General features: G+C 36.9%; 2 protein-coding genes and 1 long non-coding RNA gene across 3 annotated transcripts; 1 reads left to right on the top strand and 2 right to left on the bottom strand.

Moving 5' to 3' along the window:
• Nucleotides 1-6,024: 6,024 nt before the first annotated feature.
• On the bottom strand, nt 6,025-8,438 carry LOC137175063 (uncharacterized). The gene is made up of 4 exons (XM_067580708.1): nt 8,155-8,438; nt 7,903-8,003; nt 6,615-6,758; nt 6,025-6,497 (listed from the first exon to the last, which is right to left on the bottom strand). The coding sequence occupies exons 1-4, from the start codon at nt 8,384-8,386 to the stop codon at nt 6,048-6,050; spliced, it is 927 nt and encodes a 308-aa protein (XP_067436809.1). The 5' UTR covers nt 8,387-8,438; the 3' UTR covers nt 6,025-6,047.
• A 4-nt stretch (nt 8,439-8,442) lies between these two features.
• On the top strand, nt 8,443-9,885 carry LOC137175069 (uncharacterized). The gene is made up of 2 exons (XR_010925555.1): nt 8,443-8,779; nt 9,468-9,885. It is a non-coding gene; the product is annotated as an uncharacterized lncRNA (long non-coding RNA).
• An 8,929-nt stretch (nt 9,886-18,814) lies between these two features.
• On the bottom strand, nt 18,815-20,886 carry LOC137175065 (potential E3 ubiquitin-protein ligase ariadne-2-like). The gene is made up of 4 exons (XM_067580713.1): nt 20,673-20,886; nt 20,421-20,521; nt 19,757-19,900; nt 18,815-19,640 (listed from the first exon to the last, which is right to left on the bottom strand). Exons 1-4 carry the CDS (start codon nt 20,836-20,838, stop codon nt 19,185-19,187), a joined length of 867 nt encoding a protein of 288 aa, XP_067436814.1. The 5' UTR covers nt 20,839-20,886; the 3' UTR covers nt 18,815-19,184.
• Nucleotides 20,887-22,290: the final 1,404 nt, after the last annotated feature.

The following is a 22,290-nucleotide window of genomic DNA, read 5'->3' as shown; positions in this document are numbered from 1 at the left end:
AAGGTATTTGTGTCAGTTAAAGGTCTATTGAAAGTCAAATGACTTCATGGAAAATGTTTTTTTGATTTTGGCACTGCTGAGTCTTCAGGATTCATGCCCTTCCCTGCACAAACACACACAGGGCCAACTCACACAATGATTAAACAACATGCGGGTTAAAATGTGGCAGGGTTTTTTTTTTTGCATGTGTTACAGACTCAGAATGAAACTCTGGGTCCAAACCAGTGCAATCAAGGGCAAGAAGAAAAAAATCGAGCATGGAAAACCTTCATTCAATGTGGAACTTAATTAAAGGCATCTATAATATACAATATTCTCATCCTTATTTATATATCTAGTCAACATTTTCACACAACCATCTGACAAAGATTTGACTCTGTGTATAAATAGTCACAAAAGTTGAACGCTGCAAAAATAGGGAAATAGTCGTCCTTGTTGGCCACACAAGAGAGGTCAATTAGAATTATGATCATTAATCTTAATTATGATTTTGCAATGTATAGGTCTTTTAAGGTTAAATGATTGAGATGCAAGCACAAGAAAACACCAACAAGTCCACTTCAATTACATACACATTTATTACTAATGCTACAGCTACAAGTACTAAAAACTACAAACAAGACACAAGAGGGAAAGGAAACTGGTACACAATGCTATGACTAATGAATGATTCAAATGCATCCTGACCAATCCCAGGGGTTGCAGAGTTCTGGGGGAGCAGAGTCAGTCCCCTCCTGTTCATGGACAGGTGGATTCAACTCCTGAATACGGTTATTCCATTAATCAAAGTATTAACAATTTAGCAATTGCATGATTCTTAATTTTGTGTTTTTGATAGTAGCTTTAGCATTCTGAGAGTGAAACAAGCAGAATGGTACTAAACATGCAGCCTGGTCACCAGAATAAAACTTTGGCATAGTATGTTTCTGCAAACCACAGAAATGCTGAATATCTACATTTCAACAGGTGTAATACATAACATATTATCATTTCATCAATATGTATCATATCAACATTTCTAAAGTGACGAAGGTCACATGAGATCTATATAGGCTCACTTCCTTATCAGGAGGAGGAGAGGTTGGTGGATGGTTAGGAAGTTTCTTGACAGAAAATTGAAAGTTTGAAATCGGCAGAGAGCATGGTAAGAGATCACGTTGAAAAAAATGCCAGCTTCCTGTTTCAACTGACAAAACTAGGTATTTTTAGCGAGATGTCAGGAAATTTGCAGCCGTTTTTATTTTATTTTTTATTTAATTTTAACCCAAACCATGATCTTTCCCTAACCCTAACCAAGTGTTTTTTGTACCTAAACCTAACCAGACCTTAATCACAGCGTTGTCACATATAAAACATAATTTTTTCAACGGATAATGGCCAATATTGAAACGTAGACATTCAACATATCTGTGGTTTGCACAAACTTTCAATGCCAATGTTGGGTTGTGATTGGGTTGAAACATGATAGTGTTATCATGGATGATGGGATTATCTCAGTGGTGAATTTCTTGGCTTTGAGGCGGTAGAATAAAAGTCTAACTAAAGTACATAACAACACATATTGTGATATACATACACATACTAGCGTACAATTTTAATTGTCCTTAGAAAAAATCTAAAACTACATTTGTAATTCCATGGGTTTTACAGTCCTCTGTTCTCCTTGATCTGACTGTGAACAGCTGGGCTCCATGTCATTTGAAGGTGTGTGTGTGTGTGTGTGTGTCTGTGTGTGTGTGTCACTGGGACATGGCATATTATGCAGCATGTCTTGCCTTATGCTTGTTTGCCGAGTGATAAGTTCTTGGGTTGGTCAGTCAAGTCCTGAAAATCAAAGTCCACAGTGGGATTAAAGTTGGTGCCAACTCTTCTCTGTGTGTGACTGGCTCTTAGAGGATAACCAGTGGTGGGGGCATTTTATCCAAATGGTACTATCAGTTCACAGTGGGCTGTGAACTGGTCTTCCCATCTTGCTGGCTCTTGTAGCTTGAAGGATCAAAGATGGTTTGGGGTCTGGTTTGGTGACCATGCAGGAGATGGGGGATTCCCCATCTGATCCTTTCTGTTTGCAGGAGGTTTTTTAGATGGTCTGGTCAGTGAGGAGTTTGGGTCTCTCACTTATATGTTATCGGTCAGCATTCCTGGGGTGTTGAAGAGAGACCTGGTTGGTTGTTTAATTAAGGCTTGTGCTGTCTGCCTTCAAAACATGCAAGGACTTTACCCTACATTGCTGTGGTTCTTAATGTCAAGGGCAGCTACACCCTGCATGGATATTGGCCAACCAATATGGATGTGTATTATGGGAGCCACATCTCCTACATCTTGTCTCTGGCTTTCCTACAAATGACCAAAGTTCACTGTAGTGTATTGTACAGTCTGGCGATCATAATTTCTGGGGGAGGATGACCAGAATGAAACTCCTCTTCCTTCACCATTTCAGGCATCTAACAGCACACCGCAGTCAATCCATTTACCTGACACAGTATGGTGGTGGTTTAATGTTTGGGGGATACTAAAAACATACCTCCCCAACACTTCAAAACTGTATGGACCAGTAAATCAAGGCTCCAACTGGTCACATGACCCTTGAACTAACATTAACACTAGGCATCCTGAATTGAATGTATGCTGCACTGCCCTCTTATCCTCATTTTCATGTAAATTTAATTTACTTACATTTGCAGGCTTATTGAACTGAAAGTGACAAACTCGTCTTTAACATTTAAAGATGGGTCTCCTTAGTTTTATTAGTTGCCCCCTCTGTTAAGCTTTATGTATTTATAGAACAAAGCTAAATCAACAAAATTATTGGCCAAGATACATGTGACTGTCACTTAGCTGTTCAGGACCATGGACAGCGCTATTCGTTGTGTTTGGGGGTGCGTGTGTTGGTGCCGCTGTCCATGGTGCTGAAACGGAACGGAGGCGATGGATAGACAGACAGATCACGTCACTTCGGTTTCTCAGCCTGTTTGCTTTTCGTCGTAGTAAACAGAATTAGCTCCCTCATTACATTTCACCCCTAATGTAGCAAAGAGAGAAATGAAAGACTGTTGCGTTCTCGCAGGAAAGTTTGTCTTTACCTGCCACAACATGAAGGAATCACACTGACCTATTGATCTACAGCAGCCCTCAGATTTTTCTTTTTTAAATTATATGTAAACATGATGTGTTGGTAAAAGGGTATTATAGGGCATTATAAGCTTTAGCTTCAGCCTAAACCATTTCGGACTGCAGAAATCTGTTGCCTTTAACTGTAGTACATAACTATAGAAAAATGTATACATTTGCAGACTGAAACAAATTCTACTCTCAATTCTTAAAAAAAAATCGAAATTCTTAATATGTATAGATTTCTTTTATAATTGTCAGCTTCCATTATTCATACAGTGCTTTGGCAAAACTGTATTTGGTTATTGAGAGAAAGAGAGAGAGAGAGAGAGAGAGAGAGAGAGAGAGAGAGAGAGAGAGAGAGAGAGAGAGAGAGACAGAGAGAGAGAGAGAGAGAGAGAGAGAGAGAGAGAGAGAGAGAGAGAGAGAGAGAGAGCTAGCTGCCAACAGCTGTTTCTGCGTGTCTCCCCCTGCTTTGAATGTTTGTGATTGTTCTGATTAATAAATATATTCTTTGATTTTGAAACAGTAGCCTTACGTTGTCATTATTTAGCCTTTCTGATGCTATTGCATGGTTAAATTAATTAATTTTATTTTATGAAAAAAATTGCTATAACGTCTTAAAAAAGCACATCTATTTATTAAAAAAACGCCCCAGAAAAAGGGACACTTCCTCTCTAGGAGGTCAAAAAGAGGAGGGGCTCAAGCCCCCTTTGGAGTCTAATTATGCACGTGCCTAAATAGTAATATATTATGATTATATACTGATACGTGTAATATGATAGAATGTAGATATATGTAAATATGAAAATACATATGTAATATATAAAAGTGCTTGTTACAATGTGCCACATTAAGCAAGCAGCTCAATAAAAATATGTTGAAATATGTGAAAACGAGATAAGACATGATAAGATAAGACTTTATTGATCCCAGAGGAGAAATTCTCCTGTTACTGCAGAGCAAAAACAGGTTGAGAGATAAGAAAACAGATAAGGAACTCTCTGAATGAAATAAATAAAAAGTAAAATAAGAGATGAAAGAAATTAGGTCACATTCAAAAAGCTACAATATAAACATTACAATAACTTAGACTATATTGTGAATTGTGCAAATATTTGTGCAAAAGCAGTACAACCCCAGCAGCCACAAAGTCTGAAAAAAGTATGTGAGGTGGGAATTATATGTGCAATATACATAATTATGAAGTAATATAGTATTATTATATACTGATAAGTAATGTAATAGAATGTAAATAGATGTAGTATATAAAAGTACTTGTTACAATGTCCCACATTAATCAGCTCAATGAAAATATGTTTGATGCAGAAGTTCTTATCTTTAGTTAACTGTAAGCTGGATGCTGCAGGAAATACTTTTCCTTCGGTACTATTCAGATTTAGTTTACAGTGATTTTACAAATAAATCATCACAACTGATGTGACAATGATAGACTGATGTTTAAAAATACAACAACACCAAACAGGTCCACAGTTTTCACTTGATATTTAATCATATCATTTGTCTTTTCTTTGCTGTGTTTGTTTCTCAGATAAAAGGATGCCAGGGTTTAGTTTTCTGCCCTGACAGGAAGTTATGTTTGTATGTTGACATTACTCCTCCCTCAGATGATGTCAACACATTTCCTGCTTCTATCACAAGTTGAGTTTTTACAGGCGCCCTCTTCCTTGATACTGACCTCTAACTGATATTAATCTCTATTGCTTTATTGCTTTTTTGTTCAGTGATCCCTTTGAGACTTTACCTTCAGACCAGGACAGGACCTGGTCTTCCCTCAGACCTCCTACAGAGTTCACTGTACCCACAGCGCTCTGCTTCACTGCTGCTGTGTGTCTCCTGGCTGCAGTCATGGTGTCTTACAGGAAATGTTGCTCCTACAGGGTCAGGATCCACACTGTCCCAGAGGATCACAGTGACCTGTAGCAAACCTGCCTTTAAAAACTTTGAATAGAAACTTTCACTGTTAAAAGCCTTTTGATGGCTTGTTTTTTTCTCAGTCACATGATTTAAAGGATTTGGCTGGCTCTGTATTTTTCTTATTATCAACAAATATCGTGCAGAGCCAAACCAACAATAAACTGGCTACAAGTATTGTATATGAAGCCTGGATTTATGTCTCTGTGCTGCAGACCTCTCTTATTGTCCAAAAACACCTCATTGAGCCACATTGCTGCACTGGGTGACATCTTCCTTCATCCCTGAAGAGGGGACCGCCAGGAAAATGATCATTTTATGTTAAATAGAAACAATGTATTCAAACAAAAGGTTAATTTTATTTGAATTGAACAGGAAAAACAGCCAACTAATGAACATTACTTGCTGAGGGCCTGTTTTTTCAGCTGGTTTTGTTAATAAATGATACTGAAATAGTAAATGAAATACTATTATTAAATATAATATATAAATTAATATAATATTAACACAATGAAGAAAGACATGCAGTAAATGTACAGATAAATTATTTAATATTCTCTACAGTAAGTTTTAGTAAAAGCTGAAAGCTGGTTGAATTCTCTTCTTATATTATGACTTAGTAAAATATTATAAAGCAAATGAAGAGGAAGCTGTGAGGATTTAAAGATATTAGTACAAATTAGTGTATAAATGATATTGTATAGTTATGGAGAGTCAAGGTGTTAGATTGTAATTAAGCTACACAGTTCAGAGAGAAAGTCTCATATAAATCTTACAGTCTATTGCTTTGATTATCTCTGTGGTGATGAAAAATCTAATTTTTTAAAAAATTGACGGAGAGATATTATTATGTTATCATTCAGGGTCTTAGTTTCAGACAACAGTAATAATGATTTTCATTACGAAATCAATCTTCAAAAAACAGAAGAAAAAGTGAAAATACAAGAATAGTATTGTATAAAAACATCAACTGAGGCTAAAGCAGTCTGGTGTTGTTCAGATTATTTCCTCTTCCACACAGGTATAGAGGTTTGTCTGGGAGCGACACCACTAGAACAAGGCTTGTAAGGTGTCTTCTCACACTCTTTAAAGAGATTCAGACACACAAAACAGAACTTCACTTTACATCGGCGACAGATGATGCTTTTACACAGTTTTGTGTTGTGCTCCACCAGTTGGCCACAGGTGGGACAGGCACGGATGGAGGGACAGCCAGTGACCCCCACCACACTCTTAAAGATGATCTCTGGACACTTTCTCAGTGTTTCAAGTAGTTGATTGATGCAGCCATCATTTCCACAACGATCTGAACGTGGAAATGGACCTTTCCATTCCCTCAGACACTGACAGCAGAATCTGTAGACCTTCTTTTTGTCAGCTGTGCAAACTGAGCAGAGGACACTCAGATCATTCAGGTCAGCTCTCATCACACGAGACTTGCAGCCAGGACACTGTTAAGTTGTGTTGTATAAAAAGAAAAAGTGTATTTTTTAATGTATATATTTTTTTAAATTACAGCAAATATGGTATGAAAACAGGTTTTAAAATTGCTTAATTAAAATACTTACTGATTTGGCATCCTTAGAATTGTTAAACATTTTCCTTTTAAACTCCTTCACTTCCTCAGGGGTCAGAAGAGCCATTTTACGAACCTCCTTGAAGGACCATTCAACATTGCAGTCAGTTTGACCACAGACAAATCTGCTCTCACCCTTGAACATTAAAAGGAAAATCAGTCAAAGCAAAACCTTCATGTGTGAAAAAATAATCTTAATCAATAAGTCTCATAAATACAGCACTGATTTACCTGAACGTTATACAGAAAACTTTAACTACAAAGATCTTCTTATCAGTTCATTTTTGTTTGCAGTCCAGTTCTAAACATTTTCTTAAACAAGTGAGAAAATCATCCAGTGTGATCAGAAGATTTTTGAATATTGAGAACTCAATTATAGAGAGAAATGACTTGATAAGACAGATTTTCACTGTCAAGTCTATTTGTGGATGTTGGGTCAAATTAATACTGGACTACTGCATTAAGATACACGTGTGTATTGAAATTTGTGAAATGTATGAAAATAAAATAAGTCGACGGCACAATTATGCTACTGTCATCCACTTTTATCAGGTAATTATGTGTCACAGAAAACTCCATTTGAATTTCGCGATGAAAGTGATCATGTACAATAATTAACAACATTTACCACAGCCTGGTCGCCAGTATAAAACATTAACAGTGTACGTTTCTGCAAAACACAAATAGCAGATTGCCACGTAGCATATCAACATTTCTAAAGCGATGTAGTTCACATGAGATCTATATGAGCTGACTTTCTTGTTTGGAAGAGGAGGAGTCGGTGCGGTTAGGAGGTAGTTTAATTATTTATTTGCACTGTAAAGCTGTGAGTGTAGTTTATTTGACAAATGAAATACTTAAACTTATTGTGTGAATTTAGAAAAAAAGCTAAAATCACAGTTTACCACACTATATTATATTATTTTAAAAAGGTTGGAAATCAGCAGAGAGCGCGGTTTGACACCTCCAAATAAATACCTGCTTCCCCTTTCAACTGACAAAACCAGATGTTTTTAGCGAGACGTCGGGACATTTGCAGCCGTTTGTATTTTATTTTATTTTTTATTTTTTAACCCCAAACCATGATCTTTCCCTAACCCTAACCAAGTGGTTTTTGTGCTTAAACCTAACCAGACCTTAACCACAGCGTTGTCACATCACAAAACATCATTATTCAACGGATAATGGCCAATATTGAAATGTAGACATTCAACGTATCCGTGGTTTGCAGAAACTTTCAATGCCAACGTTTTGTTCTGGTTATTGGGTTGTTTACCAACCTGATCCAACAATCTGCGACACCAGTCGGTGAGAGACATCGGAGTGACAGCATGACCACATGACATCAGCGCTCTGAGAGACTTGTAACCAATGTACAAAACTATGAGACACAAGAAAAGATGTTAAGTGTTACAATTTGGGTTACAGTTGTCTCTCAGAACTTTGTCAGTAGCTCAAACCAGTAAATCATAGACTATTCTTTAAGATCACTGCTTGGGAAATTTAGAAGTAATCGTCTGATGAGTACTTACAATCCAATTCATCCTCCCGATCAACAAATCTAAGTGTTGAGTTTTCAGGATCATAACACTTCTCCGTCTCCTTCTCCGTCTCCTTCTCCGTCTCCTTCTTCGTCTCCTTCTCCGTCTCCTTCTTCGTCTCCTTCTCCGTCTCCGTCTCCTTCTTCGTCTTCTTCTCCTCGGATGTTAAATCACTCTTTAGATCGGTAGCATCAGGTTTGTTTTTTGTCTGTTCTGAGCCCATCTTGAGTTAGTGTAGCCCACCGATATTCTACAAAATAGGGAGGGATGGCAACAAATGTTTTCAGTTTCGTCTACTCGTCTTTCAGAGAGGTCATGTGACTTTGAGTGAACCATAAACACTGCTTAAAAACAGCCCCCCGTTTTAGTTTCTGTTATATCGGGATCTCTTGTACCAGAGCACACATCTGAAGAACATCGTCGCATATAAAATCTAAACAGTGACTCCAGTTCAAACTGTACAGGCTCGGTGGAAAAATGTGTATCGTGGTGAATGCAATTGGACCCTTAGGACAAGAAAAGTTCATCGATCTGTGCGAGAATGAAGAGCAGCTGAAGAAGATGACTGGACAGCAGCTGAGACAGAAAACTATTCAAAAATTCAGTCTATCTACAGGTACGTTTAAAGGCTCTTTATTTAGACCCGAATCCAGGGGCTGATACATTAAAAAATGTAGGAAATGCAACACAATCGATTCATCCCTCCAAACAGCGCTAACACACACACACACACACACACACACACACACACACACACACACACACACACTAGTTAAAACAAATAAAAACTATGATCTAAAAACGGTATGTGGAATTCTGGGAGTGCATTAATTAATTAAAAAAAACATATTTCACGTGAAAGTTATGACGGATGGTGATAAAGGGCAGGACCGTCTCTGACAATTGAGGTTCCTTGGGCCAGACATCCATGCATTGATCTTTTCATTATTATTATTATTATTATTATTATTATTATTATTATTATTATTTGACTTCATTCAACTTCTGGTCTATGGTTGTTATCAACATCACCTGTCAATCAGTTTGCTTCCTTTACATGTACACTAGTCCCTGCTATGACTTGCTGGTTTTAATCATATCAGCATATGATACAGATATGGAACATAACCTGATTATTAATATCCTGTATGATCCAGGTTATACTGATCATCTGTGTCTCTGATGGGTCACATCCCAGACAGTCTGTCATTTCTGTATTAAGTGCAGGTATTCTCAGTATGAGACTTCTGATCATCTTTAAGGATCCAAGATTTATGTTAATAACACTTTTTCTTTTTGCTTAGATGATGACTTCCGGATGATCCATAAAGCGGAGCCACTGGGGGAATCATCCCAGCTGTCATCCTGTGGGATCCAACACATGTCCACCATCCACTTAGTGCGGAAAGTATCCGGAGGCTGATGTGGACAAGATGAAGAAGAAAGAAAATGCACTCTATGAACTCTATGCACTGCCTATTCGCACCTTGACTACATCCTATCAGAATTGAACTCACCTTTATGGCACTTACTAACGTTATTCTCTCCTGTCTTGATTCTTGCTTGTGTTGTATTAACTCTCAGATGTAAGTTGTTTGGATAAAAGCGTCTGCTACATGAAATTGTAAGAGAAAATGTCTTGCTCACTCTCACTGCTACAATTAATCTAATCTCATAAAAAAAAGAAATGTGTTGTAAAAACAAATAAAATGTTTAACTTTACTAATGTCCTCTGTGTATATGTCAAAAAACAATATGAATTTGAGCAGATCTCACCAGGCCTACTTAACTCACACAGCACAACATAACAATAATACATTATATTCAAAGGCAACATTGCATTTTGGTGAAGTTTACTTTTGAAGGATCACTAATTAACTCATCTGTAATTGTTTAAGATGCAAGTAACTTGATTGTAGAGGAGTTGAATAGGAAACAGTTTAGCAGACTGCAGCACACTTTGTTTATCTGCTTATCCAGAACAAAAAACCCTCTTTTGATACAGAGACAAAGTCCTTGATATAGTTAAACTATGGAGGAAGTGGATGGTTTACAGAAATCCTGATTCAGCTGTTGGCTGCCTGACAGCTCTGAAAAAGCACCTACCTAACTGTTTTGCTTTTGCTTTGCTGTCACAGAAAACAATCACACCTGATATGAAGATTATTCATTGAATTAAAACCTTCCTTTCTATTTAACATGAAAAAGTGTTACCTAAAGTAGTTAAAATAGTCATCTTTACCATTTAGACTCTTAATTCTACAACCAGCATGGATTTTATAAAACCCTCTCATGAGTAGTTATGTGGTTTGGATAAAAAGAAGACAGGTTGTAAACTCTCCTGCAACAGAGTGACTGACATAAACACCATTCTTGTGTGAACAAAATTGACTTTAAAAACACTGGGTATTAACATCAAACACACCCACAAGATTAAACACAAATTTAAATACAATGATATGCACCATGTACACAATATAACAACCAAGATACTGTATCTGAAATGTCAAAGGTATTAAATCTAGAGAGAGAGTATTTCTGTGTTTTCCTATTCAAAGTCATCTCAACTCTTTCCTATGTGTAACACTACTGTCCTCTTTCTCCACCTGTCTCTCTTTTAGAGTCACTTTCTCTTGTCCAGCAGCTCTGCAGAGGGCCGCTGTTACAGACACAGGTGTACTGGACCCAACAGGTACCAGATCCAGGTGTCTTGCTCCGAATGGGTGGACTGTCCAGCAGGAGGCTCCATTCAGGTAACATGACAACACTTTACTGAATGTAACTACAGTATAAATCAGTTGGGTTGTTGAGAGATACTGTTCATGCTAAATACTGCATCAGACGTATTTAACCAGTATGTTCCTATTACTTAATAATAACTATACAGTATACAGTAATATGTTAAAATATATTTGATGCATAAGTTCTTATCTTTAGTTAACTGTAAGCAGGATAACTCCAATCCTCACTGTACAGGATCAGTGGAAAAATGTGTATCCTGGTGAATGCAATTGGACCCAGAGGACAGGAAAAGCTCATCAGTCTGTATGACAATGAAGAGCAGAAGAAGATTACATTTAAAGGCACAATGGCTCCTCTACAAGACAGTGCCTCATGATCAGGTGAAGATGCAGGTGCCATCTTTAGGCCCTCTCAATTTAAGTTTGTGCCATACATAGCCAATATAGTAACCGTGAAACTGTAGCAGCTAAATGAAATTCTGCCATCATTAATGTTATTATTTACACCTGTTCTTTTCCTACTGTGTCATAATATGTCTTCCAGGAAAAAAGACTATGTATTGACAGTAAGACTGACACTTTTGCATCTCCATCTGCATGCATCAATGTTGTTTTGTATGAATCATTGCCATCTCTGCAGCTGGCACATAGCAGGTATTTACCATACTTGAATAACAAGAATACACTGTAACAAAATTCCTTGTAAAATTACAGTAAACTACTGGCAGCTGTAGTTGTACTTTAACAGTTAATTGGTGTAAAAAAATATTACTGCATTTTGGTGTAGAATGTGAGGTTTACAGTTTGATACTGTAGTTAGACCTGCAGTAATACACTGTGTTTTTACAGTGTTGCTCTTGTAATTTACATGAACAGTTTCATACTGTAAGTGTTACAGTAAACAACTGAAAAGTTTTCTTCTTATTCATATGAATAAAAACCACTATAAATTGCAGACATATATTGTAAATAACAATGTGTCTTCAATCGTAATGGTCCAATAATGAGATCAGTTCAGTTTTACATTTTAAAACACGTAACCCTTAATATCTATTACAAAAGAGGACGAGACAAGTGACAGCTTTATGGTACTGAGCATTTATTCAAAGGCTTTCAAATATCCCAAATATATTCAAGTATGTGTTTGAAAAAATAATTGTCAAGGTTCATGCCCTTTCAAAAGGGGTCAATGTGAATCTGTTAATTATAAGATCCTGATCAGCAACTACTTTGCAAACTACTGTTTAAAAAAATATAAAAGTGCAAATAAACAGATTGCAGGACACACAATTTGTAATGCCCTCAAAAGTCCTCTGTTTGAATTGGCAGAAGGTCGACATCCAGGCTTCCAGGCTCACAGCTTACTGAGTGAGAAAGAAACAAGAATGAAAAGAGTGAGAGAAAGAGAGAGGAAACAACTGAATGGCAGAGAGAAACATTTTAAACAAGAAGGACATCTAATTTATCTTGAAGTGATGTCAAGTTCTTCAGAAGAGTGATGACGTGGGTTCACTGTGAGCTTGTTTATCTTCTTAGGAATTACTTTCTTAGGCTGGCCTCTGTTTCCCTCTCAGGATTAATCACAATGAAAACAACATAACAAATCAACTATTATGTCCCAGGTTTTTGTACATCTTGGCAACAAACTACAGTATATTTGCAACAACTGAGCTACAGCTTAGAAACACACTTGGGTTGAGCTAAGATAACCAATATAACCACTCTGTCTTTTGGGGCTCAGCAGCAAACATATCTTAATCAACTTGGTTACATATTTGAATAAACTTCAATTGTTATGTGCTTTAGATAGTAAGCTATTATTAATTATGAAATGCAAGTGGGATAAACAAGGTGTAGGTATAGACCAGGCCAGACTAATGTTAGCATTCGCTGATGTGTGGTACAAGAGAAAACAGTCATCCAAAAATAATATTTAAGCTAGACTTGCAAGCAGCAGTGAAAATAATGTTTTAATACCATTAATTCAAACTTCCAACTGAAGAACACTATGTGAAAATGCTCTCTTGTGCTTGCCAGGCGCTTGCTGGGATTATACCAATTTAATGTTAGCAAAAATTAAATGTAGTCACTAATTTGGTAACCAGATGCACGATTATAGTTCTATTTTCTCAGTATGATGTTACTGACCATTTGGTTGGATTCCACAAAAGAGGATGAAGAATTATTATATGTCCATGGTTGCATGTGACTTCTGTCCCTCCATTACCGTGGCAGTGAAAATGAAAACAGTATTTTACTGTCAATTTTTACAGTAGTTTAGTGTTGTCCATCAAAATTTACAGTATTTTACCATATTTAGAAAGAATAGTACCTTACTGTTAGAATTTGGCTGTATTTTAACAGTAATTTATTGTAGTGTAGTAAGAAACCCTGAATGTGTGACACTCCACAGGGCACATATAACTCATATGATCTCAAGACAGCAGGATGAAGTGAAACTATGTTAACCAAGGCTGCTAAAAGCTTCTATAATTCAGAAATAAGTGTGGAAAAAGTTTCATGTGTAAGAAGCATGCAAGTACTGTATCTTTACTATAAAGTAAAAATATGGATTAAGATGCAGCTACTAAATGATGTAAATGAGGAACAGAAAGGGTCTAAGAATGGACCCCTGTGGTAAAATTGGGAAGTTTCAGATATCCACTACATTAATACATTACAAATTGTTGCAGACAACCCCCCAATGTAAGACGGATCAACAGGGAATGTTAAGTGTGACGTTTCTGATGTCTTGCTGATTAAAACATGTTTTGATCAGCAGGAGAAACTGAAAGTACCCAAATGTAGTTAGACCACATTCTTTGAATAAGAATGAGGATGTGGTTATAAATATCCTGGCAGTGTTTGGCAATAAATCAAGCATGTGTTTGTACTGCATTATGATGGTAGGTGTGAAAAACAAGCCAAGCACGAGCCAACGAGCCAAACACACTGTGAATGTTTTAATTCAGAGCAGCTTTAATCTGTATATCTGTCTTTAGAACTGTTTGTCATGACAGAAACTTGTTCATGGAGCTGCAGTCTCTTCTGCAAAAGACAAAAGCAAATCAACATTGGTCAGACAAAAGCTCCTGCTTTTGTTGCTCAGTAATCCTGTGACCTTCAAGGAAGTAATTGGTTTACAGGCCTGAGAGGATTCATGTCAGTCCAAAGTGATTTATATTGAGGCCTAAATTCCTCATGCCAGCTTCTGGCATAACCAGAAGCTGGCACCCATATATATATATATATATATATATATATGGGTTATTTTAAAAAGTAAATCGAATACTTTTGCGACTGATGTTGAGAAGTTCAGGCAGCAAATGTTGTAAAAACACAACCGTTTTGGATTTCGTTAAGTTCTCTGTGAGTTTACAGACACAGACAGCGGTGGGTCTGAAAAGGTAAAAACTACACAAAGAAAAGAACAGCTAGCCTAATTTATAATGTGATCCAATTGATAGTAACCACCTGCATACAACTTAAACTCAACAGGGAGAGTTCTGGTGATAAAATGAGGTTTCAGAACAGCTTAATGGATTTTACCAGATGATCTTTTAACAAGTCAGACATGTCAGAGGAGCCCAGTAGTAAGATTAGAGTGAAATCTCAAATTCAAATGTGGATCCAAATCATGTGACAAATTATCTGCAGGCACTTTTCTTTGCTTTGGTGTGACTCCTTCACTTCTCATAGGAAAAGATAATTCTGTTTTTTTACAGTGAATATCAGTGCTCCATGTGGCTTAGTAGAGTTTGAAAGTTGGTCTAAACTAGTAGATAGATGGCGCCACCTCTTGGACTAAACTGCATGCTATCAGACCTTTGGAGAGGCTTTGAATAGTATTGACATTTTATAATCTCAGTGTAATCATTACTTAGAGTCCAGCATTGCATTATTCAGGAAAAACAACAGCCTACTGTAGCCTACAGCAGGCTGATGTGTTGCTGTCCTCAGTTCTAGTCATACACTAAATATGTAAGGAAAAGGGAAGATGTATCGCAGAGATATTAGAGTATTAGGGCCACACTGAGAGGAAAAAAATCTGAGATTTAGAGAATAAATTCATAATATCTCGAGAAAAAAAAACTTGTAATATCACAATAAAGTCATAATATTAGGCATATGGTCATAGGTCATAAGAGAATAAAGTAGTAGGCCTAATTTTACAACAAGAGGGGAGAGTGAAGTTATACTTTAGTGTCACAAATAACGGAATACTTCATCTTTTGGCACATCAGCACCAGATTGTTAGGAGATGGCTGGGAGTGGTCGACTATAAGGCTACCGGTGGTTACATCAGATATTACAATTTTTTTATATTATATTTTTTATATCAGTGTGGCCCTAATACTCCATCATAGTAGGCTACAGGGTCTTTGACATTGAGGAAGAAGTGCGTGTTTGATCTTGTAACATAAACACTATACTGGGTGTGTGTCAGTCAAACACAAATCATGACATAAAAACCCCACAAAAACTAACTGGAGATGTGGATACTGTCAGATAACAATTCGGAAGACTTAATAGAAGTGAATGTATCTCTTAAGTAAGATAAAATAACATTTTATCCTCAGGAGGAGATTCAAGAGGAAAGATGAGCGGCCCCAGAAAATGACCTTCGTGAAAGAACAACAGGCCACATGTTACCTCAACAGTGTCTTTGAAGTTCTCTTCATGACGACAGAGATCCATGACAGGTTTGAAATACTACAGATGCTTTCATCTAGGGCTGCAACTAATGATCACTTTCATTATTGATTAATATATTGACTATTTTCTTGATTAATTGATTAGTCTTTGATCTTTAAAATGTTGAAAAAATGTAAATCACAGTTTCCCAAAGCTTAAGATGCAACCTACAATGTCTTGCTTTGTCCCAGAACTAGAGAATCTTAGCATTTTTTCTTAAAAAATGACTCAAAACGATTAATCGATTACCAAAATAGTTGCTGATTAATTACCTGCTGATTGACTAATCGATTCATCATCTAATTGTTGCAGCTCTACTTTCATCTCACATTTGAACCAAATATGAGAAGCAAGAACACAACTGGAAAAAATGCAAATAAAAAAACATACAGTAAAAGTACCAACAGGAAAAATAGTTTTATAAAGTGATACATCTGCATGTATCCAGTAGATGGTGCTGTTTGGTGTGGAGATTATTCCCCCAAAAGCAAATTAGCCGATGTCAAGAACTTGAGCAGAAATTGAACTTGAGTGCCATGGCATGAGAAAAATGTTGTGAGGAAGCCAAATGAGACAGTTCCTAAGTTTAATGAAAGTTGTAAACTTTTGTTGTTCTGTGCCAACAATCAATTCTAAATTATTGTTCACCAGCTCCAGTACTGCATATGTACTCATGTACAGAGGTAGGATCACAAAAATACCCAAAGAATTCATTAACAGAGAGCTATGACTGTAATATTAAGAGATCGTTGCTAAATATATTATTTTTCTTCCACTTCAAAGCCACAGAGTGTCACATGCCAATCCAGGAGAACTGAAAGGAGACGAGGTGGAGAAATGTAGTAGAAATATCATCATACACATCACAACCAGCAGCCCCACCACCATCTGATGATGAAGAAAAAAAACAGGTGGGACAAAGTGAAGATGTTGAGGAGAAGATGAATACTGAATATAACTACAGTATAAATCAGCTGGGTTGTTGAGAGATATTTTAAAATGTACTTTCCTATTACTTAAACAGTAATTGTACAGACCACAGTGATATGTTAAAATGTTTGTTGCATAAATTCTTATCTTTAGTTAACTGTAAGCCGGATACTGCAAGGAAGAACTTTTCCTTCTGTGCTATTCAGATTTTGTTTACAGGGATTTTACAGATAAATCATCACAAATGACGTGACAATGACAGACTTATGTTTGAAAATGGATACCAGGGTTTAGTTTTCTGACAGGAGATTATGTCTGTATGCTGACATCACTCCTCCCTCAGATGATGTCAACACATTTCCTGCTTCTATCATAAGGTGAGTTTTTAACGGCGACCTCTTTTTTTGATACTGACCTCTTACTGATATTAATCTTACTTGCTTTATTGTTTTTTGTTCAATGATCCCTATGAGACTTTACCTTAAGGCCAGGACAGGACCTGGTCTTCCCTCAGACCTCCTACAGAGTTCACTGTAGCCACAGCGTTCTGCTTCACTGCTGCTGTGTGTCTCCTGGCTGCAGTCATGGTGTCTTACAGGAAATGTTGCTCCTACAGGGTCACGATACACACTGACCCAGAGGATCACAGTAGTGATCTGTAGCCGTTAGTTGAGACTTTAATGAATTCTTACTTTGTGTGTGACTCATTTGTTGTTTAAATTATCCTTTTGATGTGAAACAGAAATGATTTATTCAATCAAATAGTTTATTTTGACTTTTATTTAACTGGAAGTTGAGCAAAGTTTAAAGGACCTTTAAACCTCTATACCTGTGTGGAAGATTAATTCATCTTCCACACAGGTATAGAGGTTTGTCTGGAAGCGACACCACTGGAGCAAGGCTCGTAATAATCACTTGACTCCAAACACTCTTCAGTGACCTTCAGACACACAAAGCAGAACTCCACCTTACATCGGGGACAGACGATGTTTTTACACTGAGTTCTGTTATGCTCCACCAGTTCGCCACAGGTGGGACAGGCACGGATGGAGGGACAACCAATGACATCATTCACAGACTCAAAGATGATCTCTGGACACTTTCTCAGTGTTTCAAGTAGTTGATTGATGCAGCCGTCATTTTCACAGCGGTCTGAACGTGGAAATGGACCTTTCCATTCCCTCGAGCACTGACAGCAGAATAAATAAGTCATTTTTTTGTCAGCTGTGCACAGAGATATTTTAAAATATACTTTCCTATTACTTAAATAATAACTGTATGGTATACAGTAATATGTTAAAATATGTTTGACACATAAGTTCTTATCTTTAGTTAACTGCAAGCTGGATGCTGCAGGAAGAACTTTTCCTTCTGTACTATTCAGATTTTGTTTACAGTGATTTTACAGATAAATCATCACAACTGATGTGACAATGATAGACTGATGTTTAAAAATGCTACAACACCAAACAGATCCACAGTTCTCATTTGATATTTAATCATATCATCTGTCTTTTCTTTGCTGTTTTTACTTCTCAGGTAAATGGATACCAGGGTTTAGTTTTCTGCCCTGACAAGAAGTTATGTCTGTACGTTGACATCACTCCTCCCTCAGATGATGTCAACACATTTCCTGCTTCTATCACAAGGTGCGTTTTTACAGGTGCCCTCCTCCTTGATACTGACCTCTAATTGATACTTGCTTTTTTGTCTTTTGTTCAGTGATCCCTATTAGATTTTTCCTTCAGACCAGGACAGGACCTGGTCTTCCCTCAGACCTCCTACAGAGTTCACTGTAGCCACAGCGCTCTGCTTCACTGCTGCTGTGTGTCTCCTGGCTGCAGTCATGGTGTCTTACAGGAAATGTTGCTCCTACAAGATCAGGATCCACACTGACCCAGAGGATCACAGTGGTGATCTGTAGCCGTTAGTTGAGACTTGAATAAATTGATACTTTGTGTGTGACTCATTTGTTGTTTAAATTATCATTTTAATGTGAAACAGAAATAATTTATTCAATCAAATAGTTTATTTTGACTTTTATTTAACTGGAAGTCGAGCAAAGTTTAAAGGACAAAGAAGCAGTAAAAATAGCATAATAAACAACAACAAACATTGATATAAACAGAAGAAATAACAGATTGAATAAAGATATTATAAAGATAAAAAAGGACTAAATAACAATAATGAATATTTTATGACAAAATAAAAAAAATGTCGAAATTAATGTATCACTACATGAAGATACTTTATATATTTATTTATATTTTTATATTTAAAGCACACTGTATATTTTCTGATAAAATGTTCAATAAGTCTTTAAATATGAACTTGATATGTTTAGTTGTCAAAATTAACACCAAGGCTTTGAAACAATAAATCATGATAAAGACAAAGATTTCCTGGGAAAATTAAAATACTTTTGAATTGATTTAAATGCTTCAGAGTTACAGTATATGTTACATTTGTCATCTTCATCATTTAAGGCTTTACTTTTAAACAGACAGTAGTTATGATGATGATGATGATGATGATGATGATGATGATGATGATGGCCTCTGCTGTCATTTTCTCTCAAATAAAACACACAGCTGTGTACATTTTTCAAAGACCACAGTGTTGCATCAACAAAACAACAGTCTGGTGTTGTTAAGATTATTTCCTCTTCCACACAGGTATAAAGGTTTGTCTGGGAGCGACACCACTAGAGCAAGGCTTGAAATATGAACTTGATTGATGACATTCTTTAGTGACCTTCAGACACACAAAGCAGAACTCCACCCTACATCGGGGACAGACAATGTTTTTACATTTAGTTTTATCATGCTCCACCAGTTGGCCACAGGTGGGACAGGCACGGATGGAGGGACAACCAATGACATCCTTCACATTCGTAAAGATGATCTCTGGACACTTTTTCAGTGTTTCAAGTAGTTGATTGATGCAGCCATCATTTTCACAATGATCTGAACGTGGAAATGGACCTTTCCATTCCCTCGAGCACTGACAGCAGAATCTGTAGACCTTCTTTTTGTCAGCTGTGCAAACTGAGCAGAGGACACTCAGATCATTCAGGTCAGTTCTCATCACACGAGACTTGCAGCCAGGACACTGTTAAGTTGTGTTGTATAAAAAGAAAAAGTGTATTTTTTAATGAATAGCTTTTTTAAATTACAGCAAATATGGTATGAAAACAGGTTTTAAAATTGCATCATTAAAATACTTACTGATCTGGCATCCTTAGAATTGTTGATCATTTTCTTTTCAAACTCCTTCATTTCTTCAGGGGTCAGAAGAGCCATTTTACGAACCTCCTCGAAGGACCATTCAACATTGCAGTGAGTTTGACCACATTTAAATCTGCTCTCACCCTTGAACATTAAAAGGAAAATCAGTCAAAGCAAAACCTTCATGTGAGAAAAAATAATAATCTTAATCAATAAGTTTCATAAATACAGCACTGATTTACCTGAATGTTAGTAATTCAGTTCTAAACATTTTCTTAAACAAGTGAGAAAATCATCCAGTGTGATCAGAAGATTTCAGCTGGTTTATTATACAAAACAACTGTTATTTTTCTTTATTCTAGTGCAATGATTGCATTGTCTTTTTATTTCTTGTTTTAAGTCACAGATTCTTATTTCTAGGAAATTCTTAAAACATTTAAAAAAATTGGAACCAGGTTGAAATATTTTTACTCCACTAGCACTTTTTCATATGTTGAAAAGTCTATTTGTTCAAATTAATACTGGACTACTGCAAAATTATGCTATTGTCATCGATTTTTATCAATGAAGTTAATTGTGTGTCACAGAGAGCTTATTTGAATTTCGTGTTGAAAGTAATAAGGTACAGTAGCCTAATTAACAATAATTAACAACATTTACCCACCTGATCCAACAACCTGCGACACCAGTCGGTGAGAGACATCGGAGTGACAGCATGACCACATGACATCAGCGCTCTGCGAGACGTGTAACCAATGTACAAAACTATGAGACACAAGAAAAGATGTTAAGTGTTTCAATTTGTGGACCAGTTGTCTCTCAGAACTTTGTCAGTAGCTAAAACCAGTAAATCATAGACTATTCTTTAAGATCACTGCTTGAGAAATTTAGAAATAATCATCTGATGAGTACTTACAATCCATTTCATCCTCCCGATCAACAAATCTAAGTGTTGAGTCTTCAGGATCATAACACTTCTCTGTCTTCTTCTCCGTCTCCTTCTTCGTCTTCTTCTCCTCGGATGTTAAATCGCTCTTTAGATCGGTAGCATCAGGTTTGTTTTTTGTCTGTTCTGAGCCCATCTTGAGTTAGTGTAGCCCACCGATGTTCTACAAAATAGGGAGGGATGGCAACTAATGTTTTCAGTTTCGTTTACTCGTCTTTCAGAGAAGTCTTGTGATTTTGATTGGTCCGTAAACATCGATGAAATACAGCCCCTCGTTTTAGTTTCTGTTATATCAGGACCGCTTGTCCCAGAGCACACATCTGAGGAACATCGTCGCATATAAAATCCTAACAGTGACTACAATCCTCACTGTACAGGCTCATTGGCAAAATGTGTACCCAGGTGATTGCATTTGGACCCACAGGACTGGAAAAGATCATCGATCTGTGCGACAATGAAGATCAGCTGAAGAAGATGACTGTACAGGACCTGAAAGGGAAATTTGTTCAAGAATTCAGACTGTCTGAAGGTACGTTTAAAGGCTCTTTAACTAGACCAGAATCCAGGGGCTGATACATTAACAATGTAGGAAATGCAACACAATGGATTTATCCCTCCAAATAGGCTGGCGCGCGCACACACACACACACACACACACACACACACACACACACACACACACACACACACAGAGAGAGAGAGAGAGAGAGAGAGAGAGAGTAGTCAAAACAAATAAAAACTATGAACTGAAACGGTATGTGGAATTCTGGGAATACATTAATTAATTAAAAAAAACGTGAAAGTTATGACGGACGGCGATAAAGGGCTGTTTCTGACAATTGGGGCTCCTTAGGCCAGACATCCACGGATTGATATTTTCATTATTATAGTTTATTATTATTATTATTATTATTATTATTATTATTTGACTTCACTCAACATCACCTGTCAATCAGTTTGCTTCCTTTACATGCACACTAGTCCCTGCTATGACTTGCTGGTTTTAATGATATCAGGATATGATACAGATATGGAACATAACCTGATTATTAATATCCTGTATGATCCAGGTTATACTGATCACCTGTGTCTTTGACGGGTCACATTCCAGACAGTCTGTCATTTCTGTATTAAGTGCAGGTATTCTCAGTATGAGACTTCTGATCATCTTTAAGGATCCAAGATTTATGTTAATAACACTTTTTCTTTTTGCTTAGATGATGACTTCCGGATGATCCATCATATGGAGCCACTGGAGGAATCATCCCTGCTGTCATCCTGTGGGATCCAACACATGTCCACCATCCACTTAGTGCTGAAAGTGTCCGGAGGCCTCTGATGTGGACGAGACGCAGAAGAGAGAAAATGCACTCTATGCACTGCCTATTCACACCTTGACTACGTCCTATCAGAATTGAACTCACCTTTATGACACTTACTAACATTATTCTCTCCTGTCTTGACTCTTGCTTGTGTTGTATTAACTCTCAGATGTGCGTTGCTTTAACTAAAAGCCTTTGATATATGATATTACGTTTTTAAACAACACTGCTACAATTAATCTAATCTCATTAAAATGAAATGTTTT

The sequence above is a fragment of the Thunnus thynnus genome, chromosome 22 (assembly GCF_963924715.1).
Source record: "Thunnus thynnus chromosome 22, fThuThy2.1, whole genome shotgun sequence".
In the NCBI taxonomy this organism is placed as follows: Eukaryota; Metazoa; Chordata; class Actinopteri; order Scombriformes; family Scombridae; genus Thunnus; species Thunnus thynnus.
The sequence above is the reverse complement of the archived record's forward strand: the minus strand, read 5'-3'. Positions and strand labels throughout refer to the sequence as shown.

What these genes read in the sequence shown, in the direction of transcription:
- LOC137175063 (XM_067580708.1), bottom strand. Translation starts at nt 8,386, where the DNA reads ATGGGCTCAGAACAGACAAAAAACAAACCTGATGCTACCGATCTAAAG. An exon ending in TCGGGAGGATGAATTGGATT is followed by an intron (nt 8,004 to 8,154) that starts GTAAGTACTCAT and finishes TGTGTCTCATAG; the next exon opens with TTTTGTACATTGGTTACAAG. An exon ending in GTCGCAGATTGTTGGATCAG is followed by an intron (nt 6,759 to 7,902) that starts GTTGGTAAACAA and finishes TTAATGTTCAAG; the next exon opens with GGTGAGAGCAGATTTGTCTG.
- LOC137175065 (XM_067580713.1), bottom strand. Translation starts at nt 20,838, where the DNA reads ATGGGCTCAGAACAGACAAAAAACAAACCTGATGCTACCGATCTAAAG. An exon ending in TCGGGAGGATGAAATGGATT is followed by an intron (nt 20,522 to 20,672) that starts GTAAGTACTCAT and finishes TGTGTCTCATAG; the next exon opens with TTTTGTACATTGGTTACACG. An exon ending in GTCGCAGGTTGTTGGATCAG is followed by an intron (nt 19,901 to 20,420) that starts GTGGGTAAATGT and finishes TTAATGTTCAAG; the next exon opens with GGTGAGAGCAGATTTAAATG.